The 22,003-nt window shown below is 52.4% G+C and overlaps 1 protein-coding gene across 1 annotated transcript; it reads left to right on the forward strand.

The window, feature by feature from the left end:
* Window positions 1-622: 622 nt before the first annotated feature.
* LOC140913262 (zona pellucida sperm-binding protein 1) lies at window positions 623-12,748 on the forward strand. Its single transcript, XM_078853431.1, has 14 exons — window positions 623-654; window positions 1,591-1,835; window positions 3,528-3,649; window positions 3,819-3,953; window positions 4,200-4,680; window positions 5,898-6,041; window positions 6,864-7,048; window positions 7,135-7,232; window positions 9,936-10,063; window positions 10,157-10,346; window positions 10,435-10,585; window positions 10,797-10,881; window positions 11,917-12,042; window positions 12,609-12,748. Exons 1-14 carry the CDS (start codon window positions 623-625, stop codon window positions 12,746-12,748), a joined length of 2,262 nt encoding a protein of 753 aa, XP_078709557.1.
* The last annotated feature ends 9,255 nt before the right edge of the window (window positions 12,749-22,003 follow it).

The raw sequence follows: 22,003 nt of genomic DNA on the forward strand, positions 1-22,003 counted from the left end.
CCTACCTCTCGGAGCGGTGGATTTACGACAGCGTTGCTGCAGTATGTCTCAGCACTACAGGGCAGCACTTCAGCTGTGTAGACATAGCCTGATTGAGACTCCATCACTTCCAGTGGTCGTCTGTTCCAAGGGTTAGTCACCCTTCAAAATGTGTGCCTTACGTCTACCTTAGATTTGGCCATGGACGATGGGTGAACCACAGGCTTGGGGAGGCTAGCCCCTGGCCCGGCCCACCCTTCAGCCTGAGGCCCCACCCCAAAGCCCAGAATCCCTCCCTTCCACGGCTACCAGACCCCCCTTCCAATCCCGGGTTGCCCAAGCACCACCAGCCCCAAAGCGCCAGGGCACACACACCCACCCAGAGCACCAGACAGGCTGCCCCATCAGCCCCGCAGCACTGGGTGGGTGGGCTGCTCCCCAGCACCAGACCACTGGGTGGGCGTCGGGCAGCCCTCCTTTTCCCCCCAGCCCTGGAGAACTGGGTGGTGCGGCCCCAGCCACCCCAAGTCCTAGCCGCCCTAGCCCCAGCCCCAGCCCAGCAGGCTTCCCGGAAGAGGAGCAGGCTGCTTGCCTGGGCTGGGGCCAACTACCAGCAGCAGAAGGAGGGGGCCTTGGGCGGAGCATGGGCAGGGCCACGCGGGGCTCTTTGCGGAGGTACAGCCTCCCCAGGCTATTGTACGCATCGTCCATGGATTTGGCTGGCTCCAACTTCCAACCGCTGGATCTTGTTCTACCCTTCTCCACTCGATTAAAGAGCCCTTTAATAGCCAGTCTTTTCGCCCTATGAATGTACTTGGGCACTGTACTTGAGCTACTTCTTGATCTCCTTTTCGATAACCTAAACTGACTGAGCACTGAGAATCTCTTGCTAGCCGGCACTTCTTTCAGCCGGCAAATTGCATTTGTGACTCTTCTCTGTATCCACTCCAGTTTTTCAATAACCTAATCCCACAGAACAAGAAAGAAAAAGGCCTCATTCAATACCATGGCCACCTACACACTGACTCGACCTTGTGCCTGCCCGCCCGCTTCGAATCATAGAATATCAGGCTTGGAAGGGACCTCAAGAGGTCATCTAGTCCAACCCCCTGCTCAGAGCAGGACCAATCCCCAACTAAATCATCCGATCCCAGAAGGATACACTGACTAGACCCCTCGATTCCAGGCAACTTGGCCTTCTGATTTTTGGGGCACTTGGGGTGTGCTTGAGCCCTGTTTTTATGCTTTTCTCTGCAACTGTGCGGGCAAGAAACTTATTTTTCTTTTGAATGCACACTGAGGTTCTCAGCTAGTTCCTTGTTTCCAGGAGATGGGGCTTGAAATAAAACATCAGTTACCATGGGACTTGCAATAAAATCCTGAGAGCTGGCAACACTGAAAAGGTAGCGTAACAGGAGGCTTCAATGGGAGGGGGGTCTTAGGGCTGAAGGGTTCGATGGTTATGTTTCCCTTTCACCCTGAGCTTTGCACTTTTCATCCGGCCCCTCCCCACCACCAGGCAGCTCCCCAGGTGCTGCCTCTCTGCTCATCTGATTCACACCCCGCCCCCTCCCCACCACTCACTCACCCTACAAAGCCCCGCTCCCACAGCCTCTCCCCTTATGAGAAGTGGCTGCTAGACAGGGCTTCTTTCTTAGCATCTTCAGCCATGGGGCTGGCCTGTAGGTATTTTGTGGGCTTAGTGCTGCTCTGGTCCCTAAGGATAGCCCTTGGGCAGGGGGACTTCCACAGGATCAGTTTCTCTGTCTTGCAACATGAGTATGACTGTGGAGACTATGGGATGCAGCTGCTGGTCTTTCCCAGCCAGGGCCGCACCGTCCGCTTCAAAGTTGTGGGTAAGTAGCTGCCTGGCTGCTTCATGAGAAAGCTAAGAAGCCTCCTGCTCGTCTGCCCTCTTAGACATGCAGGCGGGTTTTATGGGTCTCTTGTGGAAACCTCTTACTTCTACAGTATGTAATGAGAGCTTTAGGAAGGGAACAAGAAGGTCCTACTCTAGTGCTTTTTGGTGGCCTGGCTGTTGCCCTCAAATCTTGAGTACCCTGGTCTCCTGAAGTGAGAGTCTGTGGCTTCTGTCCCCTGGAGAAAAGACTGGAGATAGCCCTAACCGTTGAATCCAGGTAGCAAAGTCTTTCCTCACAACAGCCTGCTGACCGTGACCCACAAAATAGCAGAGGGTAAAGAGGGAACCCTGCTGGGGGGAGACTGTAAAAGGACATACCAAAATGTGGCTGGGTATCCCAAGCTCTGGTGTAACTCGGCCCTTTGAGCTCCAGACGCCTGGATCCTGCGCCCTCTGTGGGTGATCACCTCCCTGTTGTCATGCCCAAGCATGGGATGGCCTGGCCTGGCCTGGCTCGGCCACTCTCAGCCCTCCTTGTTAGGGGGCTTATTCCTTCACCCACTTACTTCCCTGGTCCTTCTCGCATGAACAGAGAGCAACAATACCCGAAGTCCAAAGATGCAAACAATTCAAAGTTTATTGGGGGGAACTTCCAGCAAGCATGATTGCAGTTTCCTTCCTTAGTGTCCGCCTTCCCAGCTCTGACACCACAGAGCCTTACACCTGTGTCCCTGTTCCCATTCCTGCCCATAGCCAAACATGATTCCAATTTCCGCACCCCTGTTCCCATCCCCTCCCACCCACGCCCACTCACTTCCTTATTGACTACAGATTATATAGTCAAACTTGAGTTCTGCTTAGCTATACCTTAACCAATCATTTTCCTGAAATGTAACTAACCAATCCTAACATATTGGTACATGATTATGTGCCCGATTATATCCCACCACCTTAATGAGTTTACACCCAGCAAAATTAATTATACAGCAGACAGAAACAATCACAGAACCAGACAGAGATTATACAGACAGACAAACAATAGGAAAGTGGGAACTATAAATGACAAAACAATACAGAAGTGAGGATTTCACATCCCAGCTATTGATGAGTGAGTGCTTGCCAGACAGGATGCTATCAAACTAAGTTTCCTTTTACATTTTCTAGGCACTTCCCTTTCTCTGGAGGTGATAGGAATACAATCCTGTCCTGATAGTGCCTAACAGCCCAATAGCACCTTATTTCAATGTGATTAGTTTGGAATGTGAGGATGTGACCGTTCACTTCCCAGCTTATGGCTGCCTCTGTTGCTTAGCCAAAGGCCTTAGCCTAAGAACAGGGCCTCAGACTGTCACAGTAAGAGAAGGCCCTTACACCAGCAGACAGTGATTTTGATTCTTTCTCTTATACCTCTAGAACTAGCCAAGTGATAAGAATACACCTAAATACTGAGAGTATAGGCCTTTACAGACAGGCCTGAACATCTATATCCTAACACTCCTGGCTCTAGGTCAGACTTGGTAAATGACGGCCGTCCTGTATCTTTGGAGCTGCTTCCCACCATGCTAAACTCCACTAAACTGAAGGATGTGACAAACCACAGCCGCTGTTCCAAACATGGCTACTTGGCTAAGCTTCATCAAGGGCTTTAACTCTTCCTTACCCACGACCTGTATGACTCTCTCCACAGATGAGTTTGGGACACCCTTCGAAGTTACCAACTGCTCCATTTGTCTCCATTGGGTCACATCTGGCGAGCAAGGAGCGATGATCTTCTCAGCTGGCTACAATGGCTGTCATGTGCAGAAGAAGGTGAGGGGGGTTGGCACACCTCACCCCAGTGTACCTGAGCAACAACAGAAGCTGGAGATGGGTCCATACCTGCAGTCACAGCAGCCTGTGCAGCTGGGGGGCGCTGCGCTTAGCGCCTACAGAGTCTGTTAGGCCACAATACGGACTGATTGGTGTCTCTTCATTGCAGGATGGGCGTAACCACCTGCAAGTCCGAGTGGAGGAACTGCTGAGCGCCAGGGCCGTCGCTGCCACCTATGATGTGAACATGACCTGCCCCAAGCCCACTGAACGTGACTTAACCCCAGAGGAGACCATGCGCTACGTGCCCCAGCCGCAGCCGGGCCTGGTGCGCCCGGTGCCCCAGCCGCAGCCGGGCCTGGTGCGCCCGGTGCCCCAGCCGCAGCCGGGCCTGGTGCGCCCGGTGCCCCAGCCGCAGCCGGGCCTGGTGCGCCCGGTGCCCCAGCCGCAGCCGGGCCTGGTGCGCCCGGTGCCCCAGCCGCAGCCGGGCCTGGTGCGCCCGGTGCCCCAGCCGCAGCCGGGCCTGGTGCGCCCGGTGCCCCAGCCGCAGCCGGGCCTGGTGCGCCCGGTGCCCCAGCCGCAGCCGGGCCTGGTGCGCCCGGTGCCCCAGCCGCAGCCGGGCCTGGTGCGCCCGGTGCCCCAGCCGCAGCCGGGCCTGGTGCGCCCGGTGCCCCAGCCGCAGCCGGGCCTGGTGCGCCCGGTGCCCCAGCCGCAGCCGGGCCTGGTGCGCCCGGTGCCCCAGCCGCAGCCGGGCCTGGTGCGCCCGGTGCCCCAGCCGCAGCCGGGCCTGGTGCGCCCGGTGCCCCAGCCGCAGCCGGGCCTGGTGCGCCCGGTGCCCCAGCCGCAGCCGGGCCTGGTGCGCCCGGTGCCCCAGCCGCAGCCGGGCCTGGTGCGCCCGGTGCCCCAGCCGCAGCCGGGCCTGGTGCGCCCGGTGCCCCAGCCGCAGCCGGGCCTGGTGCGCCCGGTGCCCCAGCCGCAGCCGGGCCTGGTGCGCCCGGTGCCCCAAATATATCCTCCACCAAGCAACATAGGTGTGTGGGGGTGTCTGTGACCTCTAACTGGTTTGAGTGCATGTGGGTCCCCTCTAATGGAAGGTTTCATGCTCCACTCCTGACTCCTGTGGTGGCCTTCAGAGGAGCTGAACCTTGTCTCTTGCTTGTGGCTGCCATGTTAGAGCTGGTGTTGACAGTGTTGTAAGCCATAATCAAAAATGAGATTCGTTTAGAAATCATGCTCTTCCCCCACCCGCCCCCAGTTTATTTGAAGGGGAAGGGGTGGCTATTTGCCTTCTGGTTTTTCAAAGTTTAGGGGGAAGGCACTTGCTTCCAAAGTCTGAGCTTCTTTGGCTCAAAATCCAGTCACACATGCACCAATGTGTCCTTGCCATTGGCTGCTCAGAGGGGCTTCCCCTGTTCCTCCAGTATCCCAGGGTTTGGGATCTGATGTTGTATCCCTTCATATCTCACCCCCACATCTGCTTGCAATCTGTCTCCTTCACACACACACAACCCAAGTGTCTCTCACAGGCTCTTCTCAGCTCTTAGTCCCTCACTCTCCTAGAGTCCTGTCTAGCCCTCCCCCTAAACCAGAGTGGCATCCACTTTGCCTGTAGGTACAGCTTCAGTCTCATGAAAGAAATTCGCAGCCATGTTTATGAGGGACACTTTCCTCTGATCGGCTATGGGGAAATGGTGGCCAACCTGCTAGCTTCTGCCCCATCGTCCGTAAAGGGAGATGGTGACTTCAATAAAGGAAAAATTCATAGAGCAGGCGTCTGCTCACTATTTCATGAGATGGCTAGAGAAACCCACCTCAGAACTGCTAAGTGATAAATTACAGTTGACCACACTGCTGGCTGTGTTGAGGGGGCTGTAGGGTGCAGGTGGGGGCTCTCCTCTGACACAGCAGCAGATCAGGAGCCTGAATTTCCAAGTGACATGTTAAGCCTGCTATCAGAGAAGGGCAACATGCTACATCTGGAGGACAGGGGTGGGGATCTGAGCACAATGCTGTCTGAGGTGGTATGTGGTTTGGGGTTATGGTTGTGGGGGGCAGGGTGAGCTGGGATGGAGGACCACTGTGGGAGCTCTTGCAGCCCTTTGGGGAAGGGGAGGAGGGTTGGACTGGTGTTGAGGTCAGCCACTTGTCCAGAGGTCACTACAGATCTTAAAAAGTCTCTGGGGAAGGGTCTCTCGTGATCTCTTTAGAGGCTCTCTAGCTCTCCTTAATCCACACCCTGCTGTTCTAGGGGCGCATCTCACAGAGGAGCAGTGCCGTGTGGTGGCTGGGAAGATGCCCTGTGCGGATGCCCCAGGCCAAGCTGCTTGCTTCCAGGCTGGCTGCTGTTATGATGAGACTGACCTCACCACTCCCTGCTACTTTGGCAACACAGGTGGGAGACCTGCCCTCATGTCAGTTTATGGAGCCTTTTGTCATCTCTGTCCTGGGAAGCTTGGTGACACACCGTACGTCTCAGATGAGTTTGGTCACCACCTACTAGCATGGTGAACTAGACTTGGATGCAATGTCTTTGTAACTCTCACCCTAGGCTGCAGCTGGCATCAGTTGTGTACAAAGGGGTTCCTTCCTACATCACGGTCTCTCCTCAGTTGCCTAATGCCTGGCAGATCTTGAGAGCCAACACCAAATGTGTGGTGGCAGAGGAAGACCCCTCAGACGGTACAGGCTGGTGCTCCATCATCAGATCGATGGATAACTCTGCCGGCTTGTGTCTCGTTCCTGCACAACATGAGCTGCAATCATGCTGTCTCAGACAAACCCACTTACCCCCATGGGGCTTCATTTGATAGATTCCAAAGCCAGAAGGGACCATTGTGATCATTAGTCTGTCTGATTTCCTGTATAACACAAGCTATAGGATTTCCCTGAAATAATTCCTCCAGCAGATCTCTTGGCAGACATCCAGTCTTGCCTTGTCAGTGATGGAGAATCCACCATGACCCTGGACAAACCATTCCAAGAGTTAACTACCCTCGCTCTCAGATCTACACCTTATTTAAATACTTAGACTGTAATCAAGTCACCCCTTAACCTTCTCTCTGTCTAAAGAGACAGAATTTGGTCACTACAAGGCCTGTTTTCTAATATTTCTCATGGCTCTTCTCCAATCTATCATCCTGAGTGTGGCATGGAACTCTTGCCCAATTCCTCTACCAGGAACATCTATACTTAATCCTGCTCCTTTGTGTTGCAGTCACTGTTCAGTGCCTCCTGGATGGTCACTTTGTTCTGGTGGTCTCCAGGGACATGTCTGATCACCCCATCATCCTGGAGAGTGTCCGACTAGCCTATGCCCAGGCAGGGTGTGACCCCATCAGGATGACTGAGGCTTTTGTGATCTTCCGCTTCCCCCTCATGCAGTGCGGCACCACAGTCCAGGTGAGGGGACACCCACGGGAAGCCAGGGTGAGTGCTCTGCTCAGGGGTTTGGGGGACTAACCTGCCCCATGTCTCCACTCTTCCAGGTGATCCATGACAAACTGATCTATGAGAACCAGCTGATCTCTGGCATCGACATCCGGACTGGGCCGGACGGCTCCATCACCCGGGACAGCACCTTCATGTAAGTTGGCCTGCTCTGTTGACTAGCAAGGAAGTGATGGTGAGCAGTCTTCAGCCCTTCCACAGTGGAAGCGTGAGGCCAGATCCTTTCCCCTGGCAAAGATCTGATCCATCAATTTTCCAGCAGCCTCTCCTGACCACCAAAGGACTTAGGGGATGTTCTACAGGTATGGATTCCCTGCAGTCACAGACATCCCCTTTTCTGAGTGGGGGAATGCACCTGATCCCTAATGGGGCATGGGGCAAAATCTTGCTTTGTGAAGGGAAGGACACTCTGTGCAGCTGACTGTCCAAGAGTCAGGGTTTTACGTTGTCTGATCAAATGCCAACATTGGTCAGCCTCACCTCAGTCCCTGGAAAAATCCTGCAGCAGGTTGTCAAGGAATCCATTCTGAAGCACTCGGAGGAGAGGAAGGTGATCAGGACCAGCCAAAATGGATTCACCAAGGGCAAGTCGTGCCTGACCAACCTGATTGCTTTTTATGATGAGAACTGGCTCTGCGCATGTGGGGAAAGCGGTGGACATGATATACCTTGACTCTAACAAAGTTTGTTACAGTCTCCCACAGTGTTCTTGACAGCAAGTTAAAGAAGTAGGGGCTGGATGAATGAATTAAAGGTGGCTCGAAAGCTGGCTAGATCATCAAGGTCAACGGGTAGCAATCAACAGCTCTGTCTAGTTGGCAGCTGGTATCAAGCGGCATGCCCCAGGCGTCTGTCCTGGGGTTGGTTTTGTTCATTATCATTAATGATCTGGATGATGGGATGGCTTGCTGAGGGTGTAAGTTAATGGATAACACTAAGTTGGGGGGAGAGATCTAGAAAAATTGAAAATTGGGCTAAAAGAAATCTGAGCTTCAATAAGGACGAGTGCAGAGTCCTGCACTTAGGAGGGAAGAATCCCATTCACTGGTACAGGCTGGGGACCGACTGGCTAAGCAGCAGTTCTACAGACAAGGACCTGGGGATTACAGTGTACGAGCAGCTGGCTACGAATGAATAGTGGGCCCTTCTTGCCAAGAAAGCTACTGGTATATTGGGGTGCATTAGTAGGAGCATTGCCAGCAGATGGAGGGAAGTGATTCCCCTCTCACCAGCAGTGGTGAAGCCCATCCGGAGTACTGTGTCCAGTTTTGGGCCCTCACCAACAGAAAGGATGTGGAAAAATTTGGAGATTGCCCAGCAGAGGGCAACAAAAATGATTAGGGGGCTGGGGCACATAATTTATGAGGAGAGGCTGAGGGACCTGGGCTTATTTAGTCTGCAGAAGAGACAAGTGAGGGGGGATTTGATAGCAGCCTTCAACTACCTGAAGGGGTTCCAAGGAGGATGGAGCTTGGCTGTTCTCGGTGATGGCAGATGACCGAACAAGGAGCAATGGTCTCAAGCTGCAGTGGTGGAGGTCTAGGATGGCTATTGGGGACGGGACTATCCCTCTAGGAGGGTGGTGAAGCACTGGAATGGGTTACCTAGGGAAGTGGCAGAATCTCCATCCTTAGAGGTTCTGAATACCTGGCTTGACCAAGCCCTGGCTGGGATGATTTAGTTGGGGTTGGTCCCGCTTTGAGCAGCAGGTTGGACTAGCTGACCACCTGAGGGCTCTTCCAATCCTAATCTTATGATTGTAAATGCCACTTGCTGTGCGATCTCCAATGACAAGTAGGCACAGCCAGCCTGACCCGAGAAGGGCTCCATGGGGCCACCCTGAGGGACTAATAACTCCCTACAGGGTTGGTAGAAAGAAAGCTTGATGTAGGGACTGTTGCCCCCTTACTAACATTCAGTGAGGTGTACTGGTTGGCTAGCTCCCAGTACTAAAAGGGGAAGGATCTCTGGGAAATCAGGACCCTGAGAGTGACAGTCCCCAGGAACAATGGGGAGAGGCCAATGCTCCAGGTCAGCCTGACTGACAGGGTGGGCAGGCTAATCAGAGTCAGGAGGCCAGGGAGGTCCTGTCCTCCATGTGAGCTGGATTTGCCTGGGTCACAGAGTCAGGTCATGTGTTTCCTTTAACCTTTCCCATGTTTCCTTCTTTCTAAAATAGTTGATTAGATAACTTCCATACAAGGTAAAGCAAATGCAATGCTCATGGTTCAGAAGTGCCCAGTGCAGAGAGTACCCCGGAGTGGGGACACCCTAGCCCCAGTCCTAGGTGACCACAGCAGGGTTGGGGGTCGAGCCCCCTCTCCCCCCCCCCCCCCAAGAATCCTGGGCCTAGCCTTGTTGGGGTTACGAGAACTCTGCCAGACAGGAGAGTGGAGGGGAGCCCTGAAGGGCAGGGAGGCCACTGGATAAAGGAAGTGGGAGCGAGGACTCGGATCCTTTCGCTAGCCCACTTCACCGGGGTAGTGCAGAAGCCAGGAAAGTTCCCCACAAGAGCAGGACTATTCCCCTGCTTACATTGAGAATGCTGCCAAAAGAGATGTGAGGACAAGTAAGCAGGTGCTTCTAGCCTGTCTGAGAAGGCCCCCATGTGGCCGTGCTCAGACACTCCTGCTGAGTCCCTGAGTTGGAGGGAAGAACATCTGAGTTGCTAAAAGGGTTGATCCACTAGCATCCTTGGATGTCTCCCATCCAAGTACTGATAGGGCCTGATCCTGCTTGTCTCGAGCACTAATAAGGTCACTGCCAGACACCACGTGGCCTCAAGCTGAAGTCACAGAGCATCAGCCCCTGTCTCCTCCCTCTGCTCTCTCCTGTGCAGCCTCCATGCTCGCTGCATCTACAATGCCAGTGACTTTCTGCCAGTCCAGGTCGAGGTCTTCTTGCCCCCCACACCTGCTCCAGTCACCCAGGCAGGACCCCTCCGGCTTGAGCTGCGCATCGCCACAGGTAGGTGACCCCTCACTCCAGCACGGAGATCCCATCCCCCTGAAGGACCACAGGTGTCTCAGCTCTGCTCTCCTCCTACCCTCTCCCCCACAGACCCGAGCTACAGATCCTATCTCTCAGAGAGAGACTACCCTGTGGTGAAGGTGCTCAGGGACCCTGTCTACATGGAGGTTCGCATCCTGCACAGAACAGACCCGTCCCTGGTTCTGGTTCTGCACCAGTGCTGGGCCACCCCAAGCGCTAACCCCCTGCAGCAGCCGCAGTGGCCCATCCTGGTGGACGGGTGAGTGGCTGGGATGGAGGGGGAGCATGGCTTGGGGAGGAGGAAGGCGGTTTCCTTGGTCCACCCTTCTCTCATGTCTTGCTCCCAGGTGCCCGTTCCTGGGAGACAACTACAGAACCCAGCTTGTGCCCGTGGGCCCTGCCTCATCTGAGCTGCCCTTCCCGACTCACCACCAGCGCTTCGTCCTCTCCACTTTTGCCTTTGTGGACTCCGCCTCCCAGGTGGCACTTGAGGGAGAGGTGAGAAGGGGCCCACATATAAAGCGGGTGAGGAGGGGGAAGTCGGAGTGCAGGGGCAGGAGCTCCTATTTTAGTCAGGTCCTGACCTCCTCAGTCTCTGCTGAGGCGCTGCACATGCAGAACCAAACCGATAGCTGTGGATCTACTTCCTGCCTCCTACCAGCACTGGCCAGTCACTCACTAACTCCATTCTCACTTGTGTGGATTTTAGGTGTACATTTACTGTAGCGCCTCAGCTTGCTACCCCTCCCGGCTGGAGCCCTGCAGGACCCTGTGCCCATCAGGAGCTGCTACAAGTAAGTCGGAGTGGTCTGAAATCCATGTGGGTTTCTACAAGCTCCCATCCCAAATACCAGAGGACTCATAGTGAACAGAGATCTGCCTGTCCTGCTATATCAGAGGTGGGCAAACTACCACCCACAGGACCATCCTGCCCAGCCCCTGAGTTCCCGGCCGGGGAGGCAAGCCCCCAGCCCCTCCTGTGCTGTCCCTCTCCCTCGCAGCCTCAGCACGCCTCCAGCACTCTGCTCCGGTAGGAGCTGTGAGCTCCCACTGCTCTGAGCAGCATCATAAGGGGGTTGGGATTGGAGAAGGGGCAGAGGGTGTCAGGGGGCAGTCGGGACAGGGGCTGGTTGGATTGGGCAGAGGTTCGGGGGGGCAGTCAGGGGGCATTGGATAGTCATTGGAGTCCAGCAGGGGCTGTCAGGGAGCGGGGGGTTGGATAGGGGTGTGGTCCCATTGGGCAGTTAGGGGCAGGGGTCCTGGGAGGGGGCAGTCAGGAGACAAGGAGTTGGGGGGCAGAGGGGGTTTCTGAGGTGGGCAGTCGGGGGGCAGGAATTGGGAGGGAGCCAGGCTCTTTGGGGAGGCACAGCCTTCCCTACCTGGCCCTCCATATAGTTTTACAGTGCTAATGTGGCCCTCAGGCCAAAAAGTTTGCCCAGCCCTGTGCTATACACTGACTGCAAGGCGTTCAGCCCAGCTCGTTATGTACCTCTACCATGTCCTGTAGCGCTAGCTAGGGTATGATGGGCTAAGACGAAGAGGTAAATGGCCTAATCTCCTACAACTGTCCTATGTAAGAGACAATACTAGAAATTGCCTCTGGAGAGTGGAGTGTCTGCTGCTCCTGATGAAATGGCCTTTCTTCCCAACTTCTCCCACACTTCAAATAAGCAATTCAGGAAGATCTAATACCTGGTACCACAACCTGTCAGGAGGCCTGTAAGGACTCATGGTTGAGTCCATGGTGACGCTGCATTTCATCACGATGGGCCCTCTGGTTGTGAGTGCGCTGGACAGACAGCTCCCTAACTCTCCATTCCATCTGCCAGGAGGCCGCCGGTTCCTGGATATCGACAATGGGACAGGAGAGCCCCAGGACCTGGTGAGTTCTCCTGGCCCTGTGATCTTCCAGGAGAGCCCTGAGCCGTGGAGAGAGCACGTCTATGAGAACAAGGGTGAGGTTTCTGTTAAACCCTAGTAGGACAACTGGCATCTTGCACAGTAACCTGGAATACAGCAAGTCAATGCTGTCTAGGGGGTTCTAATATAAATGTTCATGGGGGGAGGGGGGCTACATGCAGAAGTCACTCCTTGATGATCCATATGTAAGCTAATGCTGGCTGACACCATACCTGTGAGTGCTTCCTATGAGTGGGCCAATGTTGGGTTATATCCTTATCCTATGGACATTCATAGGATGTCTCAAAAACCAGCAAACTTGGGGGAAGCGGGGGGGACACTATGGCACCTCAATGGTGACTTGTATGCCCTGAGCCTCTGTGGCACTCAATGCACTGGGGCTAGCATTGCCTCTGCCCTCTATTGGATGGCTATCAATGGGATGGTGGTGCTGGCTCACAGTCTAAAAAGTGAGTTGACAATTCAAGTATCTTTCTGATGAAGGCTGGCCTAAGTGGTAGGGGGAGCACCACTGGGGCAGGGAAGTCTAGGTGTCATCTCCACACTTTAGACCCTACAGAAATCTGGATTGTCTTAACCTCTCCTCCTCCTCCTCCTTCAGACCCTGTCTCCAGACTAGACCTGACCCTGGTGCTTCTGGCCATGCTTTCATTGGTGGCTGTGGCTTCTCTCGTTACTGTGACACTACTCCATAGGAGAAGCAGCTGGATGACAAGGTCCCAAATCTTCCATGGCAGATGACTGTAAAATAAGGGAGAGGAGCAGAAATAAAATCTCTGGAGTGCACTAATGTCTTGTGGTAGCGTGTGTCCCTCTGGGGGAGGGAACAGCAGTTGTTGAGGCCAGGGGTCTGCTACTAGCCTTGTAGCTCTTCCCCATTCAGCAGCAGAACAGACCTCTCTGCAGGGATAGACACCAGAATAGGATGTGGCATAGAGGACAGGAAGAAGACTGCAAGCTAGCACTAGACAAGGTAAATCAAATGGCTTTCTCTCATTCCTGGGGTCCTATCTGGGGGGAGGGGAAGCCACTCAGCCGAACTAGAGACTTTTTGATTAACTTTACTGTGAATAGCTGGATTCTAACTCCCCTGGGCACGCAATAAGAACTACTGGCGCTTGCCAGTCTCACATGAAGTCCATGTGAGCCAGCTGGGGGACACGCCTAAGTCTGGTAACTAGAAACCCTTGTGTCTTCTGTGGGGGCTGTGGCAGGAGGTGGAGAAGATTTCCCCATTGTGTTAGTGACTGGGAAACCTGATGCTTCAAGACCTTAAGCATCCTCCCTGACAGCTGGGATCTGCCCCATAACTGGTATCTCCTGCTTCTTGACCCTTAAGCTATATCTCTGGGGCACTCCAAAGCATGGCTGTAGTGCGCACACACAGACCCAAGTGAGCTAGCTTTCATCAAGCTAGTTGAAATAACGGTAGTGGAAGCATGGCCTATACAAGACTAGCTGGGACTCTGGGTCGTACTCCAGTGGGTAGCCTGTGCTGCTGTTGCTCTACTGCTTGATCTGGCTAGGCCAAAGCTACCTCGGCTACATCTACGCACTCACCTCTGTCTACACGGCAATCTACCCTTCTCCATTTGCATTAGTTTCCTTCCATCTCACCTGGGGAAACTACAGCCCTCCAGCTCCTCTCCAAATCCCCTTCCAACAGCTAAAATCCTCTCCCACTGCTCCTACCACATCAACACCCTCCACCTACTGTAGAACCCACAGGGACTGTCACGCTAACGTGGTGTAACTGTTCTAACCCCTCTACTACCATCTTCTAGGGTAGCCTACTGTGGGACTGGATCCTGCAAACACTTAATGTGCATGTGGTAATGACTTCACGCATGCATGGAGTTAAGCACGTGCTGAGGGCTGGCCAAGCAACACAAACTGTTCATTAAATGTCAATGTTCATCCTGCAGTAGGCAAAACCAATGCCTCAAAACTCTTCATGGAAAAAGCAGAAAGGCATGTGTATCCAAGAAATGCATGGGCACTCGCCTGAGATCTAGGAGACATGGGTTTGAGTCCCTGCTCTGCCTGACTGGGTGCACGTGTGTACTCCTGCATCCCAAAATGGAGTGTTGCAAGGTCAGAGTCTTGGACTGTAAGAAGATGGCAGCAGGGATCATGCTTTTTGTTACTCTCTGCAAAAAGCATTGTGTGATGGCTTGGCACAATAATGAATGGAAGCCTGGTGGTTTATAGGCACGAGACAATGAATTTGCCATTTGCTAAGATTTCAAAGTAGTATAAAGATCGTGCTGTAGTTGTAAAGGCCGTTGCTTCTGTGCTTAAATCATGTACTTGGAGACTAACCATGAGAATTATTGCTGAAAGCTGGGCACTTATCTCCTAGAAGCAACAGAGAAGGAGAGAGACTTGGGTGTATTGCTTGATCACAGGATCGCTCTGAGATTTCACTCTGATGCAGCTGGCAACAAGGCTAACCCAGTCATGGGATACTCGGGTGAGGTATTTCCAGTAGAGAGCGGGAAGTGCTAGTACCATTATACAAGGCACTGGTGAGACCTCATCTGGAATACTGTGTGCAATTCTGGTCTCCCATGTGTAAGATGAATTCAAACTGGACCAGATATGGAGAAGGGCTACTAGTATATCCAGAGAAATGGATAACCTCACTTAGGAGAGGAGACTGAAATACTTTCATTTAGCCTAACCAAAAGAAGGCTGAGGAGAGATAGATGACTGCTCTCTCTAAATGCATCAGAGGGATTACTATCAGAGAGGAATTAACATAAGCACCAACGTGGACACAAGAACAAATGGATATAAACTGGCCATAAGCAAGTCTAGGCTTTAGATTAGACAAAAGTTTCTCTATCAGAGGAGTGAGATTCTGGAGCAACCTTTGAAAGGGAGTGGGGGGGCGGTAAAAAGCGTAACTGGCGTCAAGACTGAGCTTGATAAGTTTATGGAGGGGAGGGTAGGATGAGACTGCCTACAATGGCACACGAGCGCTCTGTGACTGCGAGCTGCAAAGATCTCCAAGGGCTGGTTTAAAGGACACCAGATGGGGAGGGCTCTGAGTTACTATAGAGAATTCTTTCCCCAAGGTATCTAGCTGGTGGGTCTTGCTCACATGTTCAGGGTCTCACTGATCACCATTTTGGGGATTGGGAAGTAATTTCCCCCATGTCAGAGACCCTGTCGGTGGGGGTTTGCCGTCCTCTCCAGCACCGGTCACGGATCACTTGCAGGTTTAAACTAATGTAAATGTGGGGATTCTGTTTAGTTTTGTCTTTATATCATTATTTGAGGACATCGCTAACTCAGACAGAGGTCATGGGTCTATTGCAGGAGTGGGTGGGTGAGGTTCTGTAGCCTGTAATGTGCAGGGGCTCAGACTGCTCAGGTCCCTTCTGGCCTTAAAGTCTGTGACAGAAGAGAGGGGGTTCCCTGAAAGCTCAATAGTGGCAGCGGACAGCCAACTATAAGCAGTAACGCAACACTGGAGATACAAGTTGCATGCAGCTGGATGGGTGCCTGTGACTTTCCTTCTACCAGCTAAATGATGTGACAATGCAGTCAGCATAGACAATCCTGCACATGAAAGACTTGGTATCATCTTGGCACAGAAGTAAGACATATAATTGCCTTAGGGTACCAGAAACAATCCAAAGGGAGTGGTGCAAGCTACAATGTTTGAATGAGGATTGCCAGCACTGATCTGTGCCAGGATAGAACAATAGCAATAAGCTGTTTCCTCCAACAACTCAATGGTGTATTTAAATGATGCAAAACTGGGGGTCAATACTGGCTGATGGGCAGTTATGGGGGTGGGGGGGCAGCAGTGTGCTTTCCAGGACTACAGTGATGGAAGGGGAAGGCTTAGCTAACCAAACTACCCTGGAGCCAATACAATAGGATGGCAGCAGAAGAACAAGTTTCAGACACAAGGGTGTAAGTTCTGTATTTCTGCTACTGCTCCCTATAAAAATCTTTAAACGGAAAAACCTGGCCATCCCTAATTCTAAAGGCAGGGTGAAGAAGAAGGGAGGCCTCAGTAGTCTACTGAAAGGCCAGTTCTGAAGATGTGTAAAATGTCATTGCGTGGGGTTTCTTCCAGACACTGAAGGTGAGGGATGATTTTCCTGTGACAGAAAAGGTCTGCTTCAAAGTCCATGGGAATCCTTCCATTGACTTCTGGGGCAGAGACACCAGACAGGAGAGAGTTGGAGGAGAGGATGAAACTTCTCCACTTAGGGGAAAAGTGCTGAGTATGATAGAAAAATGGCCAAATGTTTCTCCTGCTGAAGTAGGGAGACTTGGGCCTGGTCTACAGTACGCAGTTATTTCAGAATTAGGCGAGTTACCTCGAAATAAAACTGGTTCCATCCACACGACCAAACCAGTTTTTTCAATTTAAAGGGCTCTTTACTCCGATTTCTGTACTCCACCTTGGCAAGTGGAGTAACACTAAAACTGAGATCGCAGTTCCGGGTTAGAGGTACTGTGGACGCAATTTGACAATATTAGCCTCCAGGAGCTATCCCAGAATGCTCCCTTGTGACCGCTCCGGACAACTCTCTGAACTCCAATGCACGAGCCAGGTAGACAGTAAAAGCCCCTGGAACTTTTGAATTTCCTGTTTGGTCACCATCAGCACAGTCCACCAGCACAGGAGACCGTGCAGAGTCCACCATCTCAAGAGAGCACGCAGTCCAGGATTCGCAGACAAGCTCCAGCTTGGTCTGAACGGGAGGAACTGGATCTCACTGCATGTTGGGGAGACGAATCTCTTCTGGCACAACTATGTTCCAAAAAAAGGAACGCAAATACGTACATTAAACTCTCCACTGCCATGACGGAAAGAGGCTACTCCAGGGAAACAGAACAGTGTCGTACAAAAAAAATCAAGGAGCTGCAAGCTGAATTCTGTTGCCCGGCCGTATGTGATGGCTTACTCACACCAAAGTGGCAAGCACTTCAGTCTGAGAGGCAAAATGAGACCTTGTACAGAAAGAACACGTGCTGTGTATTATGAATTGCCTGTTTCACTGAGAAACAGCGTCCCCTTTGTTCTCTAAACTGTATCTTTTAAAATACTACCCTCCCTTTTTCTTCTCCTGCAGCAGGCGCAAATGTTTCAATGCAGCCCCTATCTACTCCGTCCCAGATTAGAAGGTGGAAAAATGAACTCGGGACAACGATTGCTGAGCTCTTGCAGTCCTCCCGCATTGATAGGGCCCAGTTGAGTGTATGGAGGCAAACAATTGCAGAGTCGTGTAAAGCGTTACATGAATATGAAGAGAGGAAGGACGTGGGCGATGAGAGCAGGCAGGATGCTATGGTCAAGCTCATGGGGGAGCAAACTGATATGCTCCGCTGTATGGTGGATCTAATGCGGGAAAGGCAGCAAGACCATAGACTGCCACTGCAGCCCCTGGATAACCGCCCTCCCTCCTCCCCAAGTTCGATAGCCTCCTCACCCAGATGCCCAAGAACATGGCGGGGGGGAGGGGGGGAGGCTGCGGGGACCAACACAGTCAACCCCAGAGGATTGCACAAGCAGCAGAAAGCTGGCATATCCTAAATTTTGATTTGGTTTCTGGACTAGTCCTTCCCTCCTCCTCGTCCACCCCCCTAACCCAATACCCCCCTCTAGCTTCTGATTTCTCTCAATGTTTTGTGCAACAACTAATACAGAACGGTTTTTAAACAATTGTGACTTTATTTCCTTAAATATATATATATGGGGGGGGCAGGTAACTTTAAGAGAAACAACAACTCCTCTCACAGCGTACCCTGGCCAGTCATGAAACTGGCTTTCAAAGCTTCTCTGATCTGCAGCGCGCCCTGCTGCGCTCTTCTAATCGCCCTGAAATGTTGTCTGGCTGTGTGAAACTTGTCGCCAGGCAAGTTGCCTCAACCTCCCACCCCGCCATAAATGTCTCCCCCTTACTCTCACAGATATTGTGGAGCACACAACAAGCAGCAATTACAATTGGAATATTGGTTGTGCTGAGATCTAACCGAGTCAGTAAACTACACCAGCGTGCTTTCAAACGTCCAAATGCACATTCTGCCACCTTTCTGCACTTGCTCAGCCTAGAGTTGAACTGCTCCTTACTACTGTCCAGGGTGCCTATGTACGGCTTCATGAGCCATGGCATTTAGGGGTAGTCTGGGTCCCCCAAGATAACTATAGGCATTTCAACATCCCCAACAGTAATTTTCGGTCTGGGAAGTAAGTTCCTTCCTGCAGCTGTTCAAACAGACCAGAGTTCCTGAAGATGCGAGTGTCATGCACCTTTCCAGGTCATCCCACATTGATGTCAGTGAAACGTTCCTTGTGATCCACCAGTGCTTGCAGCACCATGGAAAAGTACCCCTTGCGGTTTATGTACTGGCTGCCCTGATGTTCCAGGGCGAAGATGGGGATATGTGTTCCGTCTATTGCCCGCCGCACTTAGGGAATCCCAGCGCATTAAAGCCATCCACAATGGTCTGCACGTTTCCCCAAGTCACTCGCCTTGATAGCAGCTGGTCATTGATTGCATTGGCTACTTGCAGCACAGCAGCCCCCACAGTAGATTTCCCCACTCCAAACTGATTCCCGACTGACCGGTACCTGTCGGGCATTGCAAGCTTCCACAGGGCTATGGCCACTTGCTTCTCAACTGTGAGGGCTGCTCTCATTTTGGTGTCTTTCCGCTTCAGGGCAGGGGACAGCAAGTCACAAAGTTCCATGAAAGTGGCCTTACGCATATGAAAGTTTCGCAGCCACTGGGAATCATCCCATACCTGCAACACTATGCGGTCCCACCAGTCTGTGCTTGTTTCCTGGGCCCAGAATCGGCGTTCCACCGCATGAACCTGCCCCATTAGCACCATGATCTCCCAATCGCCACATGCCGTGCCATCTGTGTCCGTGTCCTCATCAGTATAGTAATCGTGCTGTCATCACTTCCTTGCCCAGTCTTGCAGGTACTGCACATACTGCTGGATAATGCATGAGGTATTTACAATGGTCAAAATGCAGCAGAGATCTGATCGGGCTCCATGGCTATGGTGCTCGCATGGGTAATCCTGGAAAAGGGGTGCGAAACGCAGGAGAGCAGAGTGGCAGCGGAAGCTGTGCTGTTTGGGTCACGGTAGCCGAACAAAGACTGACAATGGTTGTCTTCTGTGGCTTTCACAGAGGTGGGAGCCCAGGACAGACAACATGGAGAAGCTTGCAAGCGTGGCAATAGCGGGAGAGCAGAGTTGGCGGCAGAAGCTGTGTTGCTCGATTCACAATGGCCGAGCAGAGTTGAGTTGGAGAGGTGGATTCATCGTAGCAGGAGAGCAGCGGTGCACCGTCTGCTGAAAGCAGTATGGCGTCTGCATGCCAAAAAGGGGCGAAACGATTGTCTGCTGTAGCTTTCTGGTGACACACACCCAGAAACACCCGCCAGAATGTTTTTACCCCATCATGCTTAACTGGGAGCTTAACAGAGAATTCCAATGGGCGGCAGGGACTGTGGGAACTGTGGGATAGCTACCCAGAGTGCACCGCTCTGACATTTGATGCCAGCCTTGGTACTGTGGACGCAATCTGCCAAATTCACCCGCTTTAGTAGGGACACAGAAGACCGAATGTATAAAATAGCTTCCGAAAATTCAAATAGAATAATTTTGAAATAATTTTGTACTGTAAACGTACTGAGGGGTAGCAGTGCCATGAGAAAAAGACAGATGGAGCCTAGGAAAACCACCAGGCAAGAGAAGCTCAAGAGGCCTAAGCCTATTGAGGTGTCCTTGCAGCGCATCCTCAGGTTTCACACAGCTCAGGCTGAGGCCTGCCTCGGTCTGTGGAGCTCCATACTTGGCCAGGTTAGGTTTCTTCAAGGCCTGGTATGAGGCCTCCCTAATTTATGACTAGTTTCACCCCTAACTTGCACTCTGCACCGGCCACTAGGGCTAACCCCCTTAATCTTATTTTAAAAGAGCTGTAAAATCATTAACAATCATGGGCCTCAGTTCCACACCTCATCAGAACAATGGCACCTCCATCAGCCCCTGGCACCACGCCAGAGCCCTGTTCCAACACTGACTCAGACAGAACGCAGTGACTCCTAGTGAATTAACACCACTGTTTTCTGGACCTCCAGGGTTTTGCCCACAGATCCCCCTACTCAGCACTGAGGAGGCCTGATCCTTCCAAAGGTATGACATGTAATGTTAGGTCTCAGCAGCTGTCCCTTATGGGGTTGGTGATGGGATAAAGTACCAGGGTGACTAGGGGCCAGGACTACACCTGTACGGAGATGACGATGTCACCCACATGAGGGGAGCTTGGGGATCTGTTGCTCTCTAGGGGCTGGTTCACATGGATGTTAATGAGTGTGCTACAGCCACTCCCTAGAGATGGTTAGTCCTTTTCGTTCAGAATCGCCTGGTTTTTGCTCTGAAGATCATGGAGTTTAAATCTCAGTGTGGGCCCAAGCAGGAGCAGTTAAAATTGCAAGCCAGAGATTGACATACAGGGCAAGGGGGTGCAGAGCAGTGGGACAGAAGACCAGACTAGCAGCATGTGTGTAGGTCAGAGTTAAGAGTACAAGCAGAGCTGTGGGGGAGGCGTGTTTGGCAGCTGTTAGCATCAGGCTCAGGGGCCCGTTCTCCATTCCCCAGTCACGGGAGCAGTTTCTCTACACACCTTGCTTGCCCTGCCGCAAAGATAAAGCATCTTTGAGTGAGTTTTACATTCCTCCCCCGATGCCCCCCCGCCCCAGTGTTCACAACACAACAGGGAAGTAGGGAAGAAGCAGAGACGGAGTTACCAACTCTCATCATGTTATTGTGAGTGATGCAATACTTTGTGCTTTTCTTAAAGCTCCAGCTCCTGGAGTCAGGTGAACATACCAGAACATCAGCTTTCCTTTTAAAAAAAGGGTTTCAAGCCTCATCTTTTTGTTTTATGTTTGTATGGCGCCTGGCCCAATGGGGTCCTGCTCCATGACAGGAGCTCTTAAGCACTGCAGGAATACAAATACATAATAACTGTAGAGACAGAGAAGCTTCAAAGCATGACCTCCGCAGATTCAAAAGCCAGAAAAGCATTTTAAAATAGCCACAAATTTGTTATTTTTAAAATCTCATGATTTTTAAGGGAAGCTCAGGAGTTTGGGGGGACTCATGATTTTTGAGCGCTCAGGGTTGGCGATATTCTCAGCAGTGAGAAGGGCAGAAAGAGCAAGGGAGATGAGACGGGGAGCCCCAACCCCAAAGAGCCAAAAATCAAGAGATTGCTGCAAAAATCATGAGATTTTTCACACAAAAAATACACTTGAGCGATTTTTTTCATAGGTTCATGGATTTTCAGGCCAGAAGGGACCCTTAGATCAACCAATCTGACCTCCAGCAGAGCACAGACCAGAGAATGTCACCCTGTTACCTCTGCATGGAGCCCGATAACTTGTGTCTAAGTAAAGCGTCTTCCAGACAGGCCGCCTGTGGGCTGGTCTACACTAGAAAGTTAGGTTGACCCAGGTGTGTCCCTCAGGGCTGTGAAAAATTCACCCTCCTGAGAGACGTAGTTAATCCAACCTCTCTCCCAGGGTAGATGCCATGAGCTCACTGGAAGAACTCTGCCATCGTCCTACCTCTCGGAGCGGTGGATTTACGACAGCGTTGCTGCAGTATGTCTCAGCACTACAGGGCAGCACTGCAGCTGTGTAGACATAGCCTGATTGAGACTCCATCACTTCCAGTGGTCGTCTGTTCCAAGGGTTAGTCACCCTTCAAAATGTGTGCCTTACGTCTACCTTAGATTTGGCCATGGACGATGGGTGAACCACAGGCTTGGGGAGGCTAGCCCCTGGCCCGGCCCACCCTTCAGCCTGAGGCCCCACCCCAAAGCCCAGAATCCCTCCCTTCCACGGCTACCAGACCCCCCTTCCAATCCCGGGTTGCCCAAGCACCACCAGCCCCAAAGCGCCAGGGCACACACACCCACCCAGAGCACCAGACAGGCTGCCCCATCAGCCC

Source organism: Lepidochelys kempii, chromosome 6 (assembly GCF_965140285.1).
Source record: "Lepidochelys kempii isolate rLepKem1 chromosome 6, rLepKem1.hap1, whole genome shotgun sequence".
NCBI lineage: Eukaryota > Metazoa > Chordata > Testudines > Cheloniidae > Lepidochelys > Lepidochelys kempii.

Coding starts and splice junctions, on each gene's coding strand:
- LOC140913262 (XM_078853431.1), top strand. CDS start 623: ATGGGCAGGGCCACGCGGGGCTCTTTGCGGAG. Junction 3,954..4,199: donor CAGAGGAGACCATGCGCTAC/GTGCCCCAGCCG, acceptor CCCCAGCCGCAG/CCGGGCCTGGTGCGCCCGGT. Junction 10,586..10,796: donor AGGTGGCACTTGAGGGAGAG/GTGAGAAGGGGC, acceptor TGTGGATTTTAG/GTGTACATTTACTGTAGCGC.